Raw genomic sequence first — 21,908 nt, 5'->3', positions numbered from 1 at the left:
AGCACACAGGAGCACTGTGAAGAAGCACACACATCCACATGATGCACGCATGCATCATATAGAGGCACCGAAGCACCAACCAGCTTCCTGTGCACTGTAGAGAGGATTTCTGCCTCAGGGACATCAGTGAACTTCCGAAACGCCAGCAGAGGTCAGAGAGGGAGGGATAGAGCGAGATCATTTCCATGTGGTCTCTGATCCCGCCTCTTAAATATTTAATAGAGGAGGCAAGAGAGTCCAGTCGAGGCTTTGAGGATCATCCCTGCCGTTTTTCTTTCATCTCCCACCACCCACCATGTCTTCTGTGCTCCACAGCTTACATCTTCTTCATCCTCGCTCTCTCTTTTTTCTTCCTCCTTTTCAGCCCGCTGCCCTCCTCCTCCCTGCTCGTGACCTCATGCCTTTTTTCTTTGCATTTTCATCCGAGCGCTGCTCATTACATCAAGCTCATTCACACACACACACACACACACGCACGCACGCACGCACGCACGCACACACACACACACACACACACACACACACACGTGTTACTGCACGTCTGATCATTGTTACTCACTTTACCGTAGCCCTTGAAGCTGAACTCTGAAGAACATCTCTATTCAAAGATGCATTAGGCTGTGGAAAGCAGCTGAAAGGATGAGGACGGAGAAAAGATGGAGTTATGTACTGAAAACAACGAGCATGCTTACCATATCCATGGCAGCTTTTATGAAAATGCAAATTAACAAATGAAGGTTTAGCTCCTGCTACAATCTCTCACATCTGCTTGGCTTTAGGGGCGAATCCTGTTATAAAGACTAGAGATGGACCGTTACGATATTACATATCGGTCCGATACTGACGTAAATTACTGGATCGGATATCGGAGGGAAATAAAAATGTAATCCGATCCATTAAATATCAAAAAAGCACCTCACAAAACTTGCGACATGGCGTAACTCGGCTCATAACCGTAGCACGTCGGAGCAGTGTGCTCACGTGATAGAGCCGCTGCGTGTATTTGTAGCCTCGCTACCAATCCGGCATTTCATCTCCGAGGAAGTTAAGAGAGAAGTAAAGCAAGTGTGTAAGTTCATCTCTGAATGTTTGTAAAGCATTCCCGCGTTAAGCTTAACAACCGATATATGGAGCAACTGCCTCTCTCTCCCTCTCTCTCCTGCTGCTACTTCAGTCATGAAACTGATCAATGATCAGCTGATCGGCTTTTCTGTTGCAGTCCGTCTCTCTTGCTTGTCTATCGCCCACTTCGAGCCAGAAAGAGGAAACCAGCAGCTGAACAACAGCAGCACGTTTAAGCTTGATAAGCTGTTGTTAGAATTTATTTAATATTACTTTCTACACCAGGATCTTTTTCTACGTAGCTGTCGGCTGGTAACTGTGCAGGGGCGGATCTAGCAAAGTTTAGCCAGGGGGCCGATAGGGCATTAACAGGGAAAAGGGGGCACAAAGACATACTTTTCTTTCTTATTCTCATTTAAAATGTCTAGCTTTTAATAAATAATTATCCGAATCTTACACCCAAAGTTTTAATATGATGTAAAATGTATAGAAGTCCATTACTGTATATAAATTCAAATTCAAATTTTATTTGTCACGTACACAGTCATACACAGTACGATATGTAGTGAAATGCTTGGACAACTGCTCGTGACCTAAAGAAAACAAAAAAGGAAAAGGCTATGAATAAGATAGGAAATAAATATGAAAAATTAAAAAGGGTAAATTTAACTAGGAAGGAATAAAATATAAATTAAGGTTAAAAATGAAATAACTGTACAACACAAATTAGAATGAAGGGTAAATTTAACTGGGAAGAATAAGATAAAATATATAAATTAAAGTTGAAAATAAAATAACTGTACAACAAAATACACAATATAGAACTATATAAGAATGTATGAAGAAATCTAAATATAAATAAATATATACACAATAACAGCAGCTGTACAAGTATTAACTGGAAATGAAGAATATAGTGACCAGTGTTGTGCAAAAACAATGTCCAGAAAGTCCAGTGTGTGTGTAAGAACCATATGTGTGGGTCAGTACTGTGTGGTGGTGTGATTGAGAGACCGTATCGCCTGCGGGAAGAAGCTCCTCCTCAGTCTCTCTGTGTTGGTCTTCAGGGAGCGGAATCGCTTTCCTGACCTCAACAGAGAGAACAGTCTGTTGTTGGGATGGCTGAGGTCCTTCACGATCTTCCTGGCCTTGGTCCAGCACCGCCTGCTGTAGATTGAGTGCAGGTCAGGGAGCTCGGAGCGGATGGTGCGCTCAGCTGACCGCACAACCCTCTGTAGAGCTCGTCTGTCCTGCATGGTGCTGTTCCCGAACCAGGTTAAGATGTTTCCCGCCAGGATGCTCTCTATGGTGCACGAGTAAAAGTTCCTGAGCACCTTGGAGGGCAGTTGGAAGTCTCTCAAGCGTCTGAGGTGGTAGAGACGCTGACGGGCCTTTTTCACCACGGTGTTGATGTGACAGGACCATGACAGGTCCTGCGTGATATAGTAACTATTAAGTCTAATATACCCTAGTAAGCTATACAACTTTTTCCTTTGGGAAGGTACCATCTGTGCAGTCTGCAGTTCTGTTGAAGAAAGATGTTGAATCTATTTAATTATTCTTGAAAAATAATTTATTTCGGTGCATTTTTTTTTCACACTGCATCAAATTAAAGTTGATTACGTCGAATAAGCATCATGGGGTGGAGGGCGGGGGGTGGTTCCCTATTTTTTTTTTTTTTTTGCTGGAGTTTGCAACCCTATTAGTTAGGTTGCTTACTCTTTAAAATACCAGAATAGGGAGGATGGAGCAGGTTTAAGTTTATTAGATTCCTCACTTTTGCTGAACTATGAAATATTTTGGGTGCAGTGTATTTTTTGCATATTGGTATAACAGAATAGCTTTAGTATTTTGTTTTGTTTTTTAACTTGAGTATGAACTTATACAAAAAGCAGCAAGATATTTAAAAAACAGTTTAATTGATTAAAAACACACTATATCGGATTCATATCGGTATCGGCAGATAGCCAAATTTATGATCTCGGTATCGGACATAAAAAAGTGGTATCGTGCCATCTCTAATAAAGACATCTGGTACAAAAGCTGTACACTAATTAAACCTGAAATACTTTCAAAATAAGAGTTAAAGATTTAACAGGACAAAAAAAAAAAATTCAACTTTGTAATGCTGTTTGTGAGAACCTGTGTTGCCATAGAGGTTATCAAAAGCTGACTACAAATTGACCCCGATGTGTATGAATCTGCGTCCATCAGCTGACACATTTGATGTTGTCGCACACTTCCAAATAAAGAGGAGCAAGCTGGTGAATCAGAGCGGAGATCCAGCCGAAATATTTCATGACGAGCAAATCAATCATCAAGCTGCATACCGGGAGGGTAAAACTGCTTTGTCATCCGGCCATTTGGCTTCATATTAAAGCTTCTGGGCCTTTATACTACATGTGCAGACCTATTTTAAGCTCTGCTCTTATTTCAGTTAACGGTGGCTAAGCTTTTTCCTGTTCATTTTCCCCTCAGCTCTTATTTTACCCTAGGAATCAACTAAAGCAGCTTTGCTTAATTTCCCAGTTCAGTGTTTGTCTTTCTCTCTGAAACAGATCTTCTTAGCTCCTCTCTCTCACACACACACACACTTCTATATATATATATATATATATATCTATATATATATATATATATATATATATATATATATATATATATATATATATATATATATATATATAGATATATATATATATATATATATATATATATATATATATATACACACACACACACACACATATATGAGAGAGAGAGAAACTAGGCACTAGTGCTGTTGAAGATGAAGACTGAGGCTTGGATGGAGCTCTGACTGAGGTGTCTGTGAGGTGGAGATGGGGAGGACGTGGGTTGCACAAGTGAGAGTCTGAAAGGGGGAATGATGGAAGAGCGCTGAGAGCTAAACTGCGCAGAGTGGAGGCTGATTGGCTCAAAGAAGACAGGAAAGAAGATGATTGGACTAGAGTAATGAACTATTTATCTATAGCAAACTGACATGAGCTCATAGAAAAGCATCTGAAACCTGAGCTTGTGGGTCACAGAGGTTTCTGTTACACACAGTTACAACATTATGTGAAAGTTTCAAATGTAGTTGGGAAAAGCACTACGACCAACTACTGTGCGCAGCCAGCTGAGCAGCTTTAGATTAGAAAGTCTGCCTTACTCCACTCCAGACATGGATGTGGACAGTGTAGTTTGCACGGGAAACACTGACTTGTCTGCGCAACACTGGTCTGCGAACACTGGCCAACTATTAACCGAGCTGCAGTGAAACTGAAAAGTGCGACAAACCTGAAATGGAGCACACTCACCTTCAAAGTAAAAGTTGCACCTTGAGTAGTGCTGGTTGCAGTTGTTGCACCCTGTTCTCTATTTGTTTGCAGGCCAATCTGCACTGCACCATTTCACTGATTTTTTTTTTCCTCATTTCAGAATTTTTCAAACCGGAAATTCCTATAAAGTTGGTAAACTGAAGGCAACCAATTTGAGAGCAACAGCTTAGTGTTAGAAGAAAAAGACAGAAATCGTCAGAGTTTACTGATTTCAGGGGAGGGGGGTGAAACACACCCTGCACGTGGGATTGTTTCCTACACTCTTCTCAAGCTGGAGAGCAAGTATGGAGGGCCACAAGTGCCAAAATGAATTAATTGTGTGTAATTAATTATTTGATGATGTGTTTATTTACTTCATTTTGGCACTTGTGGGCCACCACAGTAGTTCCACCAGACCAAAAAATAGTGATTATGTTATTTATTTATTTTATATTACATTTATTGTTATTTTAATTAGGTCATTACTTATTTTAATCGTTATTAGCACTGAGAGCTAAGTAAGTGGATCTTGTTCTCCCATGTTTTCTGTGAATGACAATCAAAGCTCCCTTAATCCTTGATATGATCTGACTTTTAGAACCACTGGACTGCACATCAAAAGCAACATTTCTAGACTCTTTGGGATTTAAGTTTTTATTGATTTTGCAGCATATACTTAAACCTGTATAAGTATATACATTGCTCTGATCCAGTCTTTCAGTTCAGGATGTACTGTAGTCTTCCAGTGCCTAAGGATAATTCTCGATGCAGTTACCAGTCCAACCATAACAACCGTAAAAATATTATTATGAATTCTTGGAATATGAGAACGGTCTCCTAACAAGCACAATTCAGGAGTTAAGGGCACTTCTAATCCAGACCAACCTTTTAAAAGTGTGACGACTTTCTTCCAAAAAGGAGCTATAAGGGAACATTCCCAAAAACAATGTAGGAAAGTCCCCGCCTCAATTTTACATTTCCAACAGAGATAGTCAGCCATAAGCTTCATACAGTGTAATCTTGTTGGAGTATGACTATAAAGACACATCTCCTGGATGCACTGGTACGCATCTTTAGTGATGTATCCTAAGGTCATCAGGTGTTTTGGGTCTCACAACATCATACACCCTCGCCCAGGCGACCCAGCCGGGGGTGATCAGGCCCCGACTTGCGTACCAGTAGCTACCCACGGATCAGCCCTCTTGATCCACAGCCACCTTGTGGCTTTCTCTGCCGCTTCACTCACAGCCTGGATGGCCCTCTTCTTGGCTGCCCCAGCCACGCCCAGCCGGCCTAGGACTTTGCAGAGTGATCGTCCTGCAAAGCCCCTACAACCCACTTCTATGGGCTCATAGAAAGTCTTCCAGCCCCTTCCCCTGCACTCCTGCACTAGTTCCTGGTACTTTCCTCGTTTCCTTTCATTGGCCTCCTCAATCCGCTCTTCCCAGGGCACTGTGAGTTCCAGCATGATCAGCTGTTTTGAGGCCTCAGAAATTATTATTATGTCTGGCCGGAGTGATGTTTTTGCAATGTTCTGAGGGAACTTTAGTTGTTTACCCAGGTCAGCCTGTAGCTGCCAATCAGAGGCTGTGTTGAGGAGGCCAGTTGTCAAATGTGGGCGCACCTGGGGTTTCTCTCCAGCCTTAATAAAAGAGATTGCCTTCCTCGGAGCATGATGATGCTTGCTGGTGCTGATTGCTGAGGCAATCTTTTCAGCAACTACTCTGAGCACCTGGTCGTGCCACCAACGATACCGACCATCGGCCAGGGCCCTTGGGCAGCTGCTAAGGAGGTGTTCTAGGGTCCCTCTTCCAAAGCACCGTGGACAGGCAGGTGTCTCGCTCTTTCCCCACAGATGGAGGTTTGCTGGGCTTGGCAGAGTGTCGTATACTGCCTGCACTAGGAATCGGATCCGGTGGAAGTCTGCCTGCATGATGTTTGCCCAGGTGACCTTGCACTGCAAGGTGCTCTCCCACCTTGTCCATGCTCCCTGCCGCTTAAGGCCTACAGCTCTACTTACTCGCTCCTCCTCCACACCTGCTCGGACCTCTTCCTGGAGTAGCTGGTGTCTCTCCTCTCCCTGAGTTCCCGCCTCAATTTTACATTTCCAACAGAGATAGTCAGGCATAAGCTTCATACAGTGTAATCTTGTTGGAGTATAATAATATCTATGCAGAATTTTATATTGTATGCATTTGCTCCTCGCCTCCTTAACATAAATCCCATTTTCTGCCAAAATGCCCATCCATTTTTTGTTTGAAATTGGTGCATTTAAATCTTTCTGCCACAAAAATGTAATGTTCGAACATTCCCCACTTGTGTTATCATTTACCAACCTATAAAAACATGATGTTGTGTGGTGCTCCTGAGGTATATTTATAAAATTTAGAACAAGATTTTCATGTCCCCTTCTGAACTTCGATGTCACACAGTGTCTAATTTGCAAATTTCTCCAGAAATTTTCCTTCCCTTCCAATTTGTATGTTTGAACAAGGTCTCTATAGGACATAAATTCCCCATCTTTAAATAAGTCACTAATAACATTTATGCCATGAGACTGCCACAGTTTCCAAAACATTTTTTTTCCCTATACGAATAGCTGGATTGTTCCAAAGAGATCAGTAAAACTGCACATGAGGTGATATCTTAAGAATTCTATGTATATTGAGCCAAACCTGGCTAGAATGAAACAAAATTGGGTTCGTTGAAGTGCAGCTTTGAGACAGCATACCTTTTGGATCAAAAGGAGTATAAATCTCAGACTCTATACTTAGCCATTCCTTTCCGGCTGGATTTTTTCCCCAGTAATTAACCAATTTTGCCATCTCGAACGAGACTGAATATAATCTTGGATCAGGTAAACTTAATCCACCCTTCTCTCTAGGAGCATATAATTTACTTAGCTTGATTCTTGCCCTTTTCCCATCCCACAGAAACTGCTTAATTAAGTTTTCACACTGTTTAAAGAAACCAGGCGGTATCGCAATTGGTAACATCATTACTACATAGTTAAATTGGGGAGCTATAATCATTTTTACAATATTTATTTTGCCCCACAATGAGATTTTTAATTTGCCCCATTTTTCTATATTTGTTTTTATTTTTAGAAGGACTGGGTCAAAATTAAGTTTGGGTAGGTCCTCCATATCTTGGTTTAGTCTAATCCTGAGATACTTCATCCCTACCGATTTAAAATTGAATTTTTCTACCATGTATGGATAGCATAGTGGGGATAGTGGCATTACTTCAGACTTTCCCCAGTTAATAGTATAACCTGACAGCTCAGAGAACGCCTTTGTGGTGTCCATTAAATGCGGCACTGATAAGAATGGATCTGTTATAATAGCAAGAATATCATCAGCATAGAGGAGGAGTTTGTGTTCCTGCTGCCCACCTATGACGCCTTTAATCTCCTTGTTTGATCTGATACTCACTGCCAATGTTTCTATAAAAATTAAGAACAAAAGGGGGCTTAAAGAACAGTGCTGACGAGCTCCACGTGACAAACTAAAGAAGGATGAAACCATACCATTTGATATTACCGCCACCTTTGGTTCTTTGTATAGCACTTTAACCCAGTTTAGAAAGTGTGGACCAAACCCGAACCACAACAAGGTTGAAAAGAAAAGCTCCATTCAACTTTGTCAAAAGCCTTCTCTGGAGGAGAAAGCTGCTATCTTTAGACTGGCTCAACTATATCAAAAGGAGTAGCTTTTGAATGTCATCTGAGGAAGAGCGTGTTTTCATAAATCCAGTCTGATTTGGATGTATGATGACACCCAGAACCCTAGACTCTCTGACTACTGAAGCTGCATTTTTGTGGTCAGCGGGTTTTTGAGCTGTAACACTGTCACAGAGTTAAAGGTGCCTATAACAGATTAAAGGCGAGTTTTCTGCAAAACTGCTTTGGTTAGTGTATGATGGTATTCATGGTTCCATGTTAGCTCCATAATATTTTGTCTTTATAGAAGCTGTTTAATAAAAACATGGTTAGAGGAGCCTTGGAAGCACTTATTGAATGCATGGAAGACTTACTGGCCAGGCCTCCTGATCTAAGCCTTTTTAACCCCCACATATGGAAGTTGGAAACTGATCTGTGTCTTCTTCCTGTCCTTAGACGTACACACACACACACACACACACACACACACACACACACACACACATATTAGGGCAGAGAGACACCTTCAGGCTGGTTTGCCTCTCATCGTCGGCTCCTCCATCTTCATTTTTTTTCCCCATTTCCCCCTCCAGCTGTACTCATTACTCTGTAGATGGGATGGGGGGCCACCGATTGCGTGAGTGAGTGTGGGTTGTGTCTTCAGGGCTTTCTCTCTGACACCTATCTGTTTGCATTCAGACATTTGGCAGTGGTGAAGGGCCAGCTGGCTACCAATCTCCTCGATTGTCTCGTCTTGCTCTCGTCTGAGGGGATTTCAGATGAAGCGTTGGTCCGATTTGTTCTCCGATGACACGCTGAGCTATAATCCCGTAATGTATTTCTGAGGGATGCTGAAACACTAGATATTGCAGAAGGCCTCTTAGTCCCTGAAGTGATACTGTAGGAATAGTGGCATGACATCATCGCAGGTAAAAATACCACAAAGTGCTACACTGTAAGCCTCCATGGGAATATTACTATAAGTACGGCTGCAGTTATCAGGTTTAAATGTGCAGCCAGACTGAGTGAGAGATAAACTCCTGTGGAGAGCTTAGAGGGGATCATTTCTTAGCGAAACTGATGGGCTGTGTTTAACTTGACTTACAACGTGACTTCAGGTCAATATTCAACATAATATACAGGTTTATTTGGGGGGAAAGGCATTCTCTGTTCCAAGGAAGTTGTCACCCCTATTATGTGTGTTAGTGAAGGAGGATGATTATTACACAAAACTTCTAGATACACATTAACTAACACTTTCTGGACTTCATGGGGATGGACTCTCATGAATACACGGGGCTCTGTGCCCAACTGTTCACTCAGTTCACTCCACCCCACAGTTGTTGGCTAGTGGGGTGGAGGTAAGCTTGGCAGTTTTCTTGAAGAGTTCTGAGTTCTGTTGGTTCATGATTTATGATCAAGTCCCAGGCTGTTAGTTCTTTTAATTTTAATATTATATCCTGGCTTATCTTTGTTTCTAGTCCTTGGTTCCTGTGTTGAGTATGAGATTTTGGAGTTAAGGTCTGTTTCTGTATCATATCATGACAAGAGCTTGCAGTAAAGTACAGCCACACAGATGTTCCCTTTGCCCACAGTGTAAAGTATTCTGCTACCCTGATGAATCGCATGCATAAAAAAAACAAGTAATTTCCTTCCTCAACCTTGAGATTTAAATTTTGTGCTGAGAGCTTATGTAGCAAGCTAGACTTTACAGGATGTCTTCATGTGTGATGTGATTGGTTGTCATTCACATTTACCTGTTACTACAGGCTACAGTGTGACTTCCCTTTTATGATAATCCTGTAGGTGTGTGTTGTCGGCTTGCACCTGTTTGCATAATCTGATTACCTTTTTCTTTTTGTCATTAACAAAACCATGAATTCAAATAAAGTAGTTAATGTAGCTGAATATGAATAACCATGAGCTGGTAAAAGCAAACATCATCTTTTTGTGTTTACAGTAAAAAAAAATAAAAATAAACTTGAGCTTTCTTGTAAATGTGGTGTCCTGACTGAAGGCCTAAAAGAAAAAGAAAAAGAAAATGAATATTATAAATAATAAAATTATCTTTGTTTCTAATGAGCAGTGACAGGAAAAAGGATTACAGTTAAAGCTTGCTGCTGCCTATTTTAAGCTAAAGTTTTCAGCTATTGTGGATTTCAGCACCATGGACAGCTCTGCTTAAACTGACACTTGATGTTTGCATTATTATTTTAATATTTTATAAATGTTTTTGGAAAAAAAAACTTTATCACCGTGCACTGAATCTGAAAACTCTTCAAACTGTGTTTTGGATTTATTCTCTTCACTCAGTATCTCTCCACATACTCTTATTTCCACACTGGTATATGTCCCAAAAAACACAAAACAAAATGAAACAACTCAGAGTCAGAGTAATATAAATTTTGGCTTAGTCCAGCATATGAGTAGCAGTACACTCTTCATTTACAAAAGTCTTTATGCTATATAAGTAATTCTTATTATTTATCTTCAGTTCACTTTAGTTTCTGTCATTTTAGAGCACAGATTTGTTTGTTTTAGTTGCCTTATTATTTATTCATCTTAAGTTTATTTGTGTTAGGCTCTGTTTAGTTTTTATTAGTTTCAGTGACAGTTTCAGTTTTTAAAAAAATCATTTTAATATTTGTGGTGTTTTTAAACTATTTATATTAATAATAATAATAATAATAATAATAATAATGGATTGGATTTATATAGCGCTTTTCAAGGCACCCAAAGCGCTTTACAATGCCATTATTCATTCACTCTCACATCCACACACTGGTGGAGACAAGCTACGGTTGTAGCCACAGCTGCCCTGGGGCAGACTGACAGAAGCGAGGCTGCCAAATCGCGCCATCGGCCCCTCTGGCCAACTCCAGTTGGCCAGAGGGGCCAACTGGTGTTGGCCAGTATACATTAATTAATAGTTTCAGTAATTGCTATTGTTTAATGACTGTTATTAATTAGTTTAATAATTATTAGAAATGTTCACATAAAGCTTTTAGCATGTAAAGCAAAAATGAATTAAACAAGCAAAATTAAGAAGAAAAATAAAAAATGAATTAAACACAAAAAATAGCGACAGTTATTGACGAAAAAGGTGTTTCCTGTGGAAGGACTTTTATTTTGAAGCTGTTGCCGGAACCTCGCGTTGATTGTTAGCAGCTTTGTGGCTCGCGCAGCTAAAATCGTCGCGCGGCAGGTTTGTGATGTTATTACCGGGCAGAGACAGACCGAGACTCCGAGACGATGACGGCCGCCAGCAAGAAGAAGCCCAAAGAGTCTCAGCAGGATGAGGTGGGATGACTCGCTAAAACCACACAGCGACACAGACAGACATCTTTATTTTTAATTTTTTTTATTTTTATTTCTAGCTCTAATTAGATAACGTTCAGGCGCGTGTGGTCTGCGCGATAGCTACAGTGGACAGGGACCCCGCGCTTTATTTTAAATCAAATTTTAACGAAATTGTTTATATTTTACTTGTAAGAATCAAATCTGTAGAAGTTTATCTTTTCCTTCAAGGAGCTTTCCTTTTCCTCCTTCCTCTCAGTAATTTCACACTTTTCCAACTTCAGCCTGAATCCGCGGAGCTCAGGCACGGCTGCAGCGGCACAGCGAGCCATCAGAGCCGGCTGACAGGGATGCAATGTTCGCGGTGTAACTCCAACAGGTTGTCCATGATCATGTAAATAATTCAGGGCGCGTTTGTGGGAGAAACAGGCCGGGAGCTCCGTTTGTGGCGACGCTGGTGACTTTGAGTCCTGTTTTGTAGATGCTTTGGCTTCGCAGTTCTTTAAGTTTCCTCGGGTTTGTTTTTGCGTCTTTCTGATCAAATTGTTTCGTTTTTGGTTGTTTGTTTGTTAGTTTTTTAGATTCTTTCGTGTGTTAATCTGCTCAGTCTGCGCATAATTGTTGTGTATTCATCACATGACACAGACAATAATAACAGGTACAGCATATTTATGGTTGAGTGGTGCAAAGATGTTGGAATAGATTAGGAATGGATAACTCGTTGCTACATATACAGTATATATTGACTATTAATAAGTATATAAGTGGTATACAAACATGTACAGCAGAATAAAATATTCCCATGTTCATTTTCAGTGTTTATGTTTCGTTTTGTGTCTCTTCATTGTCATCTTTTTCATGTTTTGGTGATTTTGTGTCTTTTTTGTTGTTGTTGCTTTGAGCCTTTTTAGTCTTCCTGTTCATCTTCTTTCTTACTTCTTGTGTTTGATTCCCTTTTGTCTCATTTTGGTGGTTTTGTGTCTCAGTTTTTGCATCTATTTTTTTTTCATTATTTTCAGTCTTGTTGTGGTAGATCTGGCAGGTTTTTGAGTTTAAATGTTGTGTGTCTTGTTCTTTATCTCTTCATTGTCATCTCTTTTGATTTTTGTTTCTCATCTTTTTGTGGGAGTTTCTGCCTGTGCTCTTACTGTTTATTTTAAATCCTTTGTGTCTCGTTTTTGCATTTTTGTATTTCTTCCTGCTCAACTTATTATTTCTTAATTTACTTAGTAAATGTGTCACATTTTGACTCTCTGTGTGCTAGTTGTGTCTAAATCCTGTCTCCATTTGCTTGTTTTTCATCATTGTGGTAGATCGTGGTGTTTTCTAGTTTAAATGTTTGTCTCATTTAGTGTCTTCATCGGGTCATTTTAGTTTGCTTTTTGTTCATCTTTATTCTCATTACTGTCACGTGTTTGTGGTAGCTTGGCATTTATGAAGCCTTGTGTCTAATTTGTCGTCTCTTTGAGTTTGATTGTCATTGTAGCTCCTGTTTTAGTAAGTTCGTGGGTTTTTTTTGTCTTTCTTTTGCTCATTTTCAGTGTTTTGTGTGTCACTTGGAATCAAATTGTGCACATTTGTTGCTAGTTTTTCGGTTGTTTTGGATCTTTGAGGAGCTTTGTGCCTCCTTCAGTCGGTCTGTTTTGCACATGGATGTAACCAGGGTTTAGAAATTAGTGTGGTACAGATAATGTTTTTGCCGTTACGCTTTGCTCTTTTGCAAGAGTGACTATGTCTGTAGAAACATGCAAGATGAAATAACAAAAGTAGAGAATTATGGCTTCATTTAAAATGAAAACAGCACAAGGGAGGAAGTTACTTACTCGATGGCTCCTGTCCTGCTGTGCCTCTGATTCACTCCTCCTGTCTAAACCAACCAGTTATCATTTCTCATGAGTCATCGGCCTAAACGCGGCCCAATCAGGCGCGGTGTAGGGTGGGCCATAATGCTGTAGAACTGAAGTCTTTTCAAAGTAAAAGCCACCTATAGCATCTCGTCTCTCCTAAAACATCTGAATCTGATATCCCGAGCCTCTTTGTGGTAATTTTGCATATCTGTGGTCATCGTTGTTTACATTCGTGTACCAAATTTTGTATTTGCACTTGTTTATGCCCCATTTTACTAATTTCTGACCTACTTATGGTAGTTTTGCACATATTTGTGGTAAAACTGTTTCTCATTTTGTATTTCTGTGTTACACCTTATTTTGTGTCATTGGCTCGCAGAGATGTTATCTTTGTCTTATCTGTTATCTGTTGTTTACTATCTTTGGAGTAATTTGTTGTTGCTCTTTTATCTCATCTAAGTAATTTTGTATTTGTTTCTGGATGTGTTTCATGGACGCTCTGCATTCTTTTCCCCACCAAACAATAATCTTGATTTTATTTTGGGTCTAAAAGTTGATTTTTATTTATTCCCTGTGAGTTTGAAGTCTGTTTTGCAAGAGAAATAAACATGCAAAAAGAATGCAGCTTAGAGTTTTCTGCATAAGAACAGATTCTTTTGCCTTTAAAACACCAGGAAACGATAAGTCTCAAAACATTTACTACCATGCAAGAGAAGGATGAGCCGAAAATGATCAATTTGAGAACATTTTGGGCATTTTTAGCTTGAAGAAAGACTCAAATGTCAAATCAGTTGACACGACTTGGATTGATTTGGTTTACTGATTAAATCACTAAGCGCCTGCTCTACAAAAAACTAGCACACAACAGGAAAAAGTAACTGTACAAAAACATTTAAGTTTTTACAGATACTTAATTTACTCGGAAATAATCCCTCCTTATTGTTTTTTCAGTCTTGGCCTTTGTCTTTGCATTTTTTTTTGTCTGTTTTTGGTGTCTGTTTGCTTAAAGTGACTGGATAATACTCCTGGTAATAATGTCTTGGGTTTTTATTTCGTGGCATAAAACGTGTCCTTGCCTTATTATGTCCGAGGTCGATCTGAGAGGCTGGAAATTATAGCCTTGGCTTTCAGCAGGTTCGGTTTGTCGATGTGTGTCTTTGCATCTGTCCCTTTAACTCTCTTCAGTGTATCCTCAGCACACAAACACCGACACGCATGCTTTGATTTGCTCGCCTGCCTTACTTCCCACTGAAGGGAGTTTGATCAGCAGACTGTTGCAGTGAACTGTGTCTGCTGAAACACACTCACACTGTGAGGGTACGGTGAATTAGCTCCGAGATGTTGAACCAAACTCAGAGAGGAGTCGATGGCCCAGTGGTGTGCAAAGGAAGCTCTACCCACTGCTGAGCGTGTCTGAGGTTTTCCTGCTTCGGTAATTGAACAGTTTCACCTCTCACAGCAGTGGATGTGATATAGATTGTTCTGGACACGTTTGTGCCTTTTATACTAAGCATCACACAGATTTATTCAAAGTGGGTTTGTCATAATAATCCTTCAATAACACTAAAGTCGGCATCCCGCAGCAGCGTGCAGCGATATGAACAGAAGATGAAAGTGTTGTTCATCACAGAAGATCTCAAAAAGATCTAAAAAAAAAAGAAGGTTTACTTAGTTTACTTAAACTGGTGAATCTGTATCCTACCAGAATGAAATCGCCGCTAGTGCTTTCTCGTTGAGGCACAAACTGTTTTTACAAGTATTAGGTCGGTTTAGCTTCACACTGCACAAAATCAAACCCTTTCTACATCACTCGATTAATATCACAGCTTTTTTTCCAGTCTTAAACAGTTGTGTGCTTGACTGACAATAGATTTAAGACTTTGTATATAACCTTACCAGCCACTTTATTAGGTATAACTTGCTAGTACTGGGTTGGACCCCCTATTTGCCTTCAGAACAATAGATTCAACAAGGTGCTCAAAACATTCCTCTGAGTTTTTGATCCATATTGACACGATAGCATCGCACAGTTAGTTGTGTAGTTGTGCTCTCATGTGTATGTGTGGGTGGTCATATTTAGAAAGGTTTGTGGCTGTATTTTTTTAGATTTATACAAGAATTGTGTAAAATGAAAAAACTGGGTGTATACTGTGAAAATGCATTGGTTACGTTTGTTACCTTTCAGACTGAATCTACACTCACCAAACATTTTATTAGGTACACCTTGCTAGTAAAGGGTTGGGACCCCTTTTACCTTCAGAGCTGTCTTAAGTCTTCATAACAGAAATTCAGCAATACTCTTTAAAGACTTAATGTAACTAGAGCCAGTGATCCAGATCTTAGTTACTCTTTGGTCCTTGTGTGGTTTCATGAGTCTCCACAAACAACAGAAACAACATCCAAACAAAGTGGAGCTCAGAGCAAAGCTCAGGAGCCGAATAGACATGTTCTCCATTCTGCTGAAGGTCACAGTGGATCAGCTGTACACTGAACATTATGCAGCATGTTTGGGGTCCCTCTGTGCAGCCTCAGTGGCCTAATGGATAAGGCACTGGCCTCCTAAGCCAGGGATTGTGGGTTTGAGTCCCATCTGGGGTGATTTTCAGCACAGTGGTGCAGTGGAAGCAATATGCAGTACAACCATGATACTGGTCTTGTTTTAGAGGTATTGTAACATAAGAACTACACATCTCAGCTTACTTGGCATTATTCTTCAAGTTTTCTGGACTTACATAACCATAATTAGTTTCAGCCATAATAATCAAATAGTTTCTTGCTTTTGTTATTTGACAGCTTGTGTTTTGAATAGAAAAAACATGCAGGATTTTAATATGTTGTAAATCTACACAGGTATCCATGTTTTCTTTCTGTGTGTGCGTGAGCTGTTAGGTGGCAAAGTCTGAGGTTGTAATGGTTCTGTTGATGTGTGGGCTCAAGCTGGCAGAGGCAGGGTTATAAAGGTGTTTTTTGTCGATTGTTAAGGCCTTTGCCTTAATCCCTTAAGCCCTCGGCTATTTTCTGAAATTTCCACCTGGAAAACAAAAACCTCCCAAATTTAGTCAGTAACACGTCCACAGCTGTGAGGCCAAAATGAACAGCCCTGGGCTCTATTGATCAGAGGCACTTGTGAGAATTTAGAATTCAGTAAGTCGCCAGACGAGAATAGGATTTGACAAACTAGTAAAGTATACTTAGTGTACAACTTCCAAATGGTCAAGACTGTAAATTAGAAACTAAAGCCAGTGTTGGACTCAGTTGGGAGAGTCAACTGAGGTTTTGACATGCAGCACACAGCACAAAACTGTTACCGCTATAATGAAATAGCCCAGAGAGAGCGAGGTTGCACTACAACACCAATTTTGCCTTTCTGTAGCAACCTGAAAAACCTGTAGGATATGAAATGTGCAAGAGGTAAGAATTCTGAATCAGGTTGTCGATTTAACAGTATGCGTTTCACTCCAGTTGGCATCTTCAGCGATTCTTGAGGTAAGAGCCATATTTTTCTGCATTTCTGTTTTTAATAATCTGCAATAATGAGAGTTAACCCAACAAATATCTAAAGATTGCAATGGTGAACCCGCTGAATGAATAACCATGTAAACAGGGTAACATTTGGGTAAAATCCTGTATATTTAACTTTTGATCAGATTCTGAATTGATGATCTTTGATGTCCAGCTCTCCCACAATATCCTGCACTCACAATGTGCTCAACGATCGGGCTTGAGTACACATCTGTTTGCCTCAGCATCTTGGCCTCTCTCTCACGCTTGGTTCCTTCCTCGTACACATGCTCTTTTGAAGCCTTTCAACAGAACACCCATATGGAAAAGAAATAGTAAAAACGTATAAAAGACTTGCATAAGATGTGGCCTACTTCATATAGTGAATCATATAAGGCTTATATGATTTACTCATTTAAGTGGCCACTTTCTCATTACTTTCATATATTGTTTTAGTAAGTATCCAAAACATCCAAGTTTCCTTTATATAATTTTTCAAGGGATCTTATATCTGTTTTCGCTCTTGTATGCTTTTCATACAAGTTTCACACAAGACAGATACAAACTTTATAAGATTTATATATATCTTTTCCATATGGGCAAGGTCCATGACTTTATGCTTTTTGTGGCACTAATACGTTACAAAAGCAGCTACTTTTAAGCAGGATTGCAGTGCTCGGGCACTGATAGCAATCATACTACATGCATGATGTGCCAGTTTGAACTGAAACTGGTCCCACCTCTTAAAGCAGGACAGGGTTCCTCAGCTGTTACCAGGCACAGCATACAATGATTACACTAATCAAAACAAATTAGACTTTGGGCGTCATATGTGCTGAGCACATGGTAAGTCTGACTACAGTCTAAACAAGTCCTTCACATAGGAGGCGACATGTGCTGTGCTGACTGCTAGCTAGTGCAAATGGCCCAAAATTTGCGCTAAGCTGGCTGTTGAGCTCTGCTTGTACTTCACTTTGTTCCACCCGCTGTATTTGTACTACACGCGCCTGCTCTGTGTTATTTCAAAACATGCATCTCTCATTCATGAAGAAGAAAGCTTTGAGGGGTGTGTCGTTTCCACAACACTGCTTTCCTTCTGAGGTCCCCAGAGCCATTGAAAGGAATGACTTTAAGACTGGAGGTCCCTATCCACAGGTTTCTGTAAGAGCGTACGTAGGCTGCCATGACAGACCACTACTTCCGTTGTCCGGTTTTATACTTCCGGTTACTCAAAGCGAGACCCAGCGTTCAGTCGTTGCTAACAACAAAATCAGTTACTTTGTGCGGTAATAAGTGGCTTTACCTGTTCGAAGATGAGCTCGGGTTCAACGTGTGCTGTCATCGGCTGCCACAATAATTCAAGAAAACTGAAAAACGCATTAGAAACATTTTGCCTTGAGCATCAACAACTTAGAAAGGCCTGTCCGTGCCCACCGCCCTACGCACTGCACTCTATGCCGCGGAAGGAGGATTGGAAACTAGCGTGGCTGGCAGCTTTAAGACTCAAATACCCTCCAAAGAGAGTTTATGTTTGCTCCTTTCATTTTATCGATAAAAAGCCCACAGAGCTACACCCCGACCCGGAGCTTTATCTGGGCTATGACCGACCCCCACCGAAGAAAAGAAGAAAGCTCACTCGGACCACTTTGAGTGTGACAGCTTCCAGTAATATGAACAAAAACACAGAATCTGTACCCGGTAAGTGAAAGTGTAAATGTGGTTTGCCACCGTTTCGCATTTTAAACACGCAATTCTTTACCTTTACTAAATAATAGCCTATGGTGAATGGCGTTAGTATCAGCACTAGCTGGTTATTAGCAGCAAAGTTTCAATTTTAACGAAAGTTTATAATAATAATAATAATAATAATAATAATAATAATAATAATGCCAAAAGATGAGCTCCAAGGGCTGTAAAAGTCTTAGGTTTGTGTTTATAAAGAACATGTTTTTTCAAGTCGAGAAAACTCAAGTAAAAACATTAAAGGCAACCTTTGCAAAAATACCAACAGTTGTGACTTTTTTTAGAATGTAAAATAAAATCTAATCACAGTAATTGAATACAATTGTGACAAATTTTTAGGGGACTTAGGAACATTTTATGTTGACATTTATGATTTTGCATTTGTGTGAAAAAATGTAGAATGAGAAATTTCACTCAAAAATATAATAAGCTAAGTGACACTTTATAAGATAAGATAAGATAAGATAAGATTTATAAGAGAAACTGTAAAGTGTCACTTAGCTTATTATATTTTTCATATATGTATGATACCCCTAATATATATATATATATATATATATATATATATATATATATATATATTAAATATATATTAGGGGTGCAACGATACACAAAATTCACGGTTCGGTTCGATACTTTGGTGTCACGGTTCGATATTTTTTCGATACAAAAAAATGTTCATGCCTTTTTAATTTGTCATTTATTAAAATTATAAATATATATTTTAACACAAAAGTACAGTTTTTAAATTTAACCCTAACCCTTGTGCGCGTTTTTTATTTTGACAGCGAATGCGCACCTGCGGACCACTTATGTGCAGCCCTGGTTATTTAGCTCATCATATCGCAGCCACAGAAATTATTTTGTCCATGAAACCATAAAGCTGCACTTTCTTTTTGCCTTATAGTCTGATTTGTCATAACTTCTCCGTTTTGTGGTAAGCTTTTCTTTGGCTGTCACTTCTTCACCCTGACCTGTCTTATTTGGCTCAGCAGAACTAAAATATATATCTGTCTGTGAAGGTTCTCAGTCATCCAGGTCATCGTAGTCAAATATAAATCCTGCTGCTTTTACACACGTACTCACAAGCTCAGCGATTCTCTGCGCGATCAACCTCTCACATGTTTAAGCTTGCTGCGGGAGATTTCACTTGTCATGTTTGCATAGTAAGCTAACGATTGATAAGACGATGTCAGAGGAATTGGTGCACAAATTATCATCACTCACAGATCAGTGCTGTCGCTCTCTATACACAGTTCGCGCGATTGCAAAGTGAAAGCAAAAAACAAGCGCAAATTCAAACGCGACTTCAATATGTCACATATTGACAGTGGCTCACCGATGCCAATGACATAATTACCCAGCTACATTTCTGAAAGAATGCAAAAGCATTGACATATATTTTTCCTTCCTACAATAGCCCGACGGGCAGGGAAGAGATAGATTTTGGTAGCCCGACTGAAAAAAAATCGCTAGCCCCAGGACGTCGGGCTAGCGATATTGCAAGCCCTGTATCTGATTGAGGAATCACTCATCTTTGGAAAAGAGAGTTTATTACAGAGAAATGTCTCTTTCCAAAATAAAAGCTATACTATCCGCTTCTTCTGGGCTATATTCTCAGCAGCATATTAAACAGCTGTCTAAATGACTAAAGTTAGTAGCATGCTTGCTTGTTTTTTTTCTGCTTCCACTTGTCTTTGCACTAGGATGATGTCAGCGTAAATGTGCAGTCATATTCGTTGTGTTCCCACTAGTGCTTTCAGGTTAATCTCGTTGAAATGACCTTAACGCCACAACACGGCAAATCTCCGTTAACGAGCTACCGCCGATCGCCCGTGCATGGGGCTAGACGGCCAACACGTTAACGAGCTAACTGCGCTAACACACTAGTTCCCACCCATGTAATTGAGCATTGCATGGCACATCCAACATACTGTTTTACTTTAGTCCATGACTGCTTACCTTCAGGGTCATACGTCACATGAAAACCATAATAATTCCAAACGCCAGATCTGAATGAGGGTGGGGAGGTTCATGTTGTAAGGAGAGCTTAACTTCTGTCTCGCTAGCTTGCCCTGCGCTCTTCCTTCTGACGATGCTGTCTGTGTTGAGCGCTCAGTGAATCTGCGTTTGACTACTCCGCCTAGGCTGCACTGTCGACCCTAGGCGGAGTAGTCGAACGCAGATTCACTGAGCGCTCAACACAGACAGCATCGTCAGAAGGAAAGTTGATAAAATAAATTACAAATTTTGTATTGTTCGATACATATGCGTACCGAACCGAAAGCACTGTATCGAACGGTTCAATATCGATACGAATATCGTTGCACCCCTAATATATATATATATATATATATATATATAATATGTGTGTGTGTGTGTGTGTGTGTGTATATATATATATATATATATATATATATATATATCCACAAACATGTATTATACTACTCTGTGTCACTTCTGTGTCACATGTAAACAGTGCTCCACGTAATACTTGGCTAGATGGCAGTAGCGTGACTCCTTAATCACAGCCTCTGACCAGTCCAGTGTTTCTGTTTCAGTGATTTAAACATTGTGATATCCAGATAAGTGATATACCTTCCACAGAATAGCAGCCGCATGACTACATGATCTCCCTAATCCGGCGATACAGGAACAGCCGACTGTCTCCACTACTCCACTTTCTCTTAGCATTGCCCATGCTAAGTGTTTCGCTTGATTAATACTCTGGCTCGGCTCTATAGCTGCTTTAAGAAAAATAAAGTCGCCTTGTTTGTTGAGCAGTACTTTATCAGTTTTGTTGCTGTGCGGTGCTCTTGTAATTACGTAATTCCTCGCCATCAACGCCTTCGGAAAATACAAGGTAATTAATAATGTCGATGTAGCTAACATCGGGCCATAGTTTCATGTCATCTACCCACTCCGTGAGAAGTGACGGGTGAGGCACTGCAACTGAACTGTCCTCGCTGCTTTTTAAAACATCTCTACTGTGTATCCACCTTCGATGTGTTGCCATTTACTCCAGGTAAAAGAAACTGCAGTGAGAGAAATCTTTATCAACAGTGAAGGTGTAACCCCGCAACTGTCAACAACAGCGCAAGCGGAAGTAAAAAACCGGCTTCCGCTATGAATCGGGGTAATGGCGCGAAATCAGAAATACTGTGGATAGATGCACGTAAACTTGTGTCAGAAAGTTCACTAAACTCTGATACACACAGAATCTTTTCGTTCATCATGAGGTTTAACTTAGCGTGGCTCTAGGTTTCTATTGGTTGCACGAAGGTACATCACAGTGCACAGCGGTCAAAGTTCAACCGGGTTGAACTCAACTTTGACTGTGCAAAGCACAGCGGGGAACCGCTATTGCCCAGTGCAAGAAATAGAAAGGAGAGCGGTTCAGAGCACAGCAATGCGTGAGCTACATCCTATGTGAAAAGGCTTTAAGGCTGTGCTGAATCTGTGTAGAGCCTATTGTGTACC

At 40.2% G+C, this 21,908-nt stretch overlaps 1 protein-coding gene and 1 non-coding gene across 3 annotated transcripts in view; both read left to right on the top strand.

Moving 5' to 3' along the window:
* LOC146547343 (inactive dipeptidyl peptidase 10-like) overlaps nt 1-21,908 on the top strand; it is a 130,499-nt gene that overhangs the window by 40,937 nt on the left and 67,654 nt on the right. Inside the window, exon 1 of one of the 2 annotated variants that reach the window (XM_085264697.1) lies at nt 11,119-11,340. The exons of the other annotated variant lie outside the window; for it this stretch is intronic. Coding sequence (XP_085120823.1) covers nt 11,293-11,340 — 48 coding nt within the window. The 5' untranslated portion in view covers nt 11,119-11,292. Of the gene's footprint in view, nt 1-11,118; nt 11,341-21,908 lie in introns of those variants that run through there. 2 annotated transcript variants of the gene reach the window in all.
* trnar-ccu (transfer RNA arginine (anticodon CCU)) lies at nt 15,710-15,782 on the top strand. The gene has a single exon. It is a non-coding gene; the product is annotated as a tRNA-Arg (tRNA).

This window comes from Mchenga conophoros, linkage group LG23, assembly GCF_057382185.1.
Source record: "Mchenga conophoros isolate Kocher_MC1m ecotype Shallow Benthic linkage group LG23, M_conophoros_male_GT1.1, whole genome shotgun sequence".
NCBI classification, from domain to species: Eukaryota; Metazoa; Chordata; class Actinopteri; order Cichliformes; family Cichlidae; genus Mchenga; species Mchenga conophoros.
The sequence above is the reverse complement of the archived record's forward strand: the minus strand, read 5'-3'. Positions and strand labels throughout refer to the sequence as shown.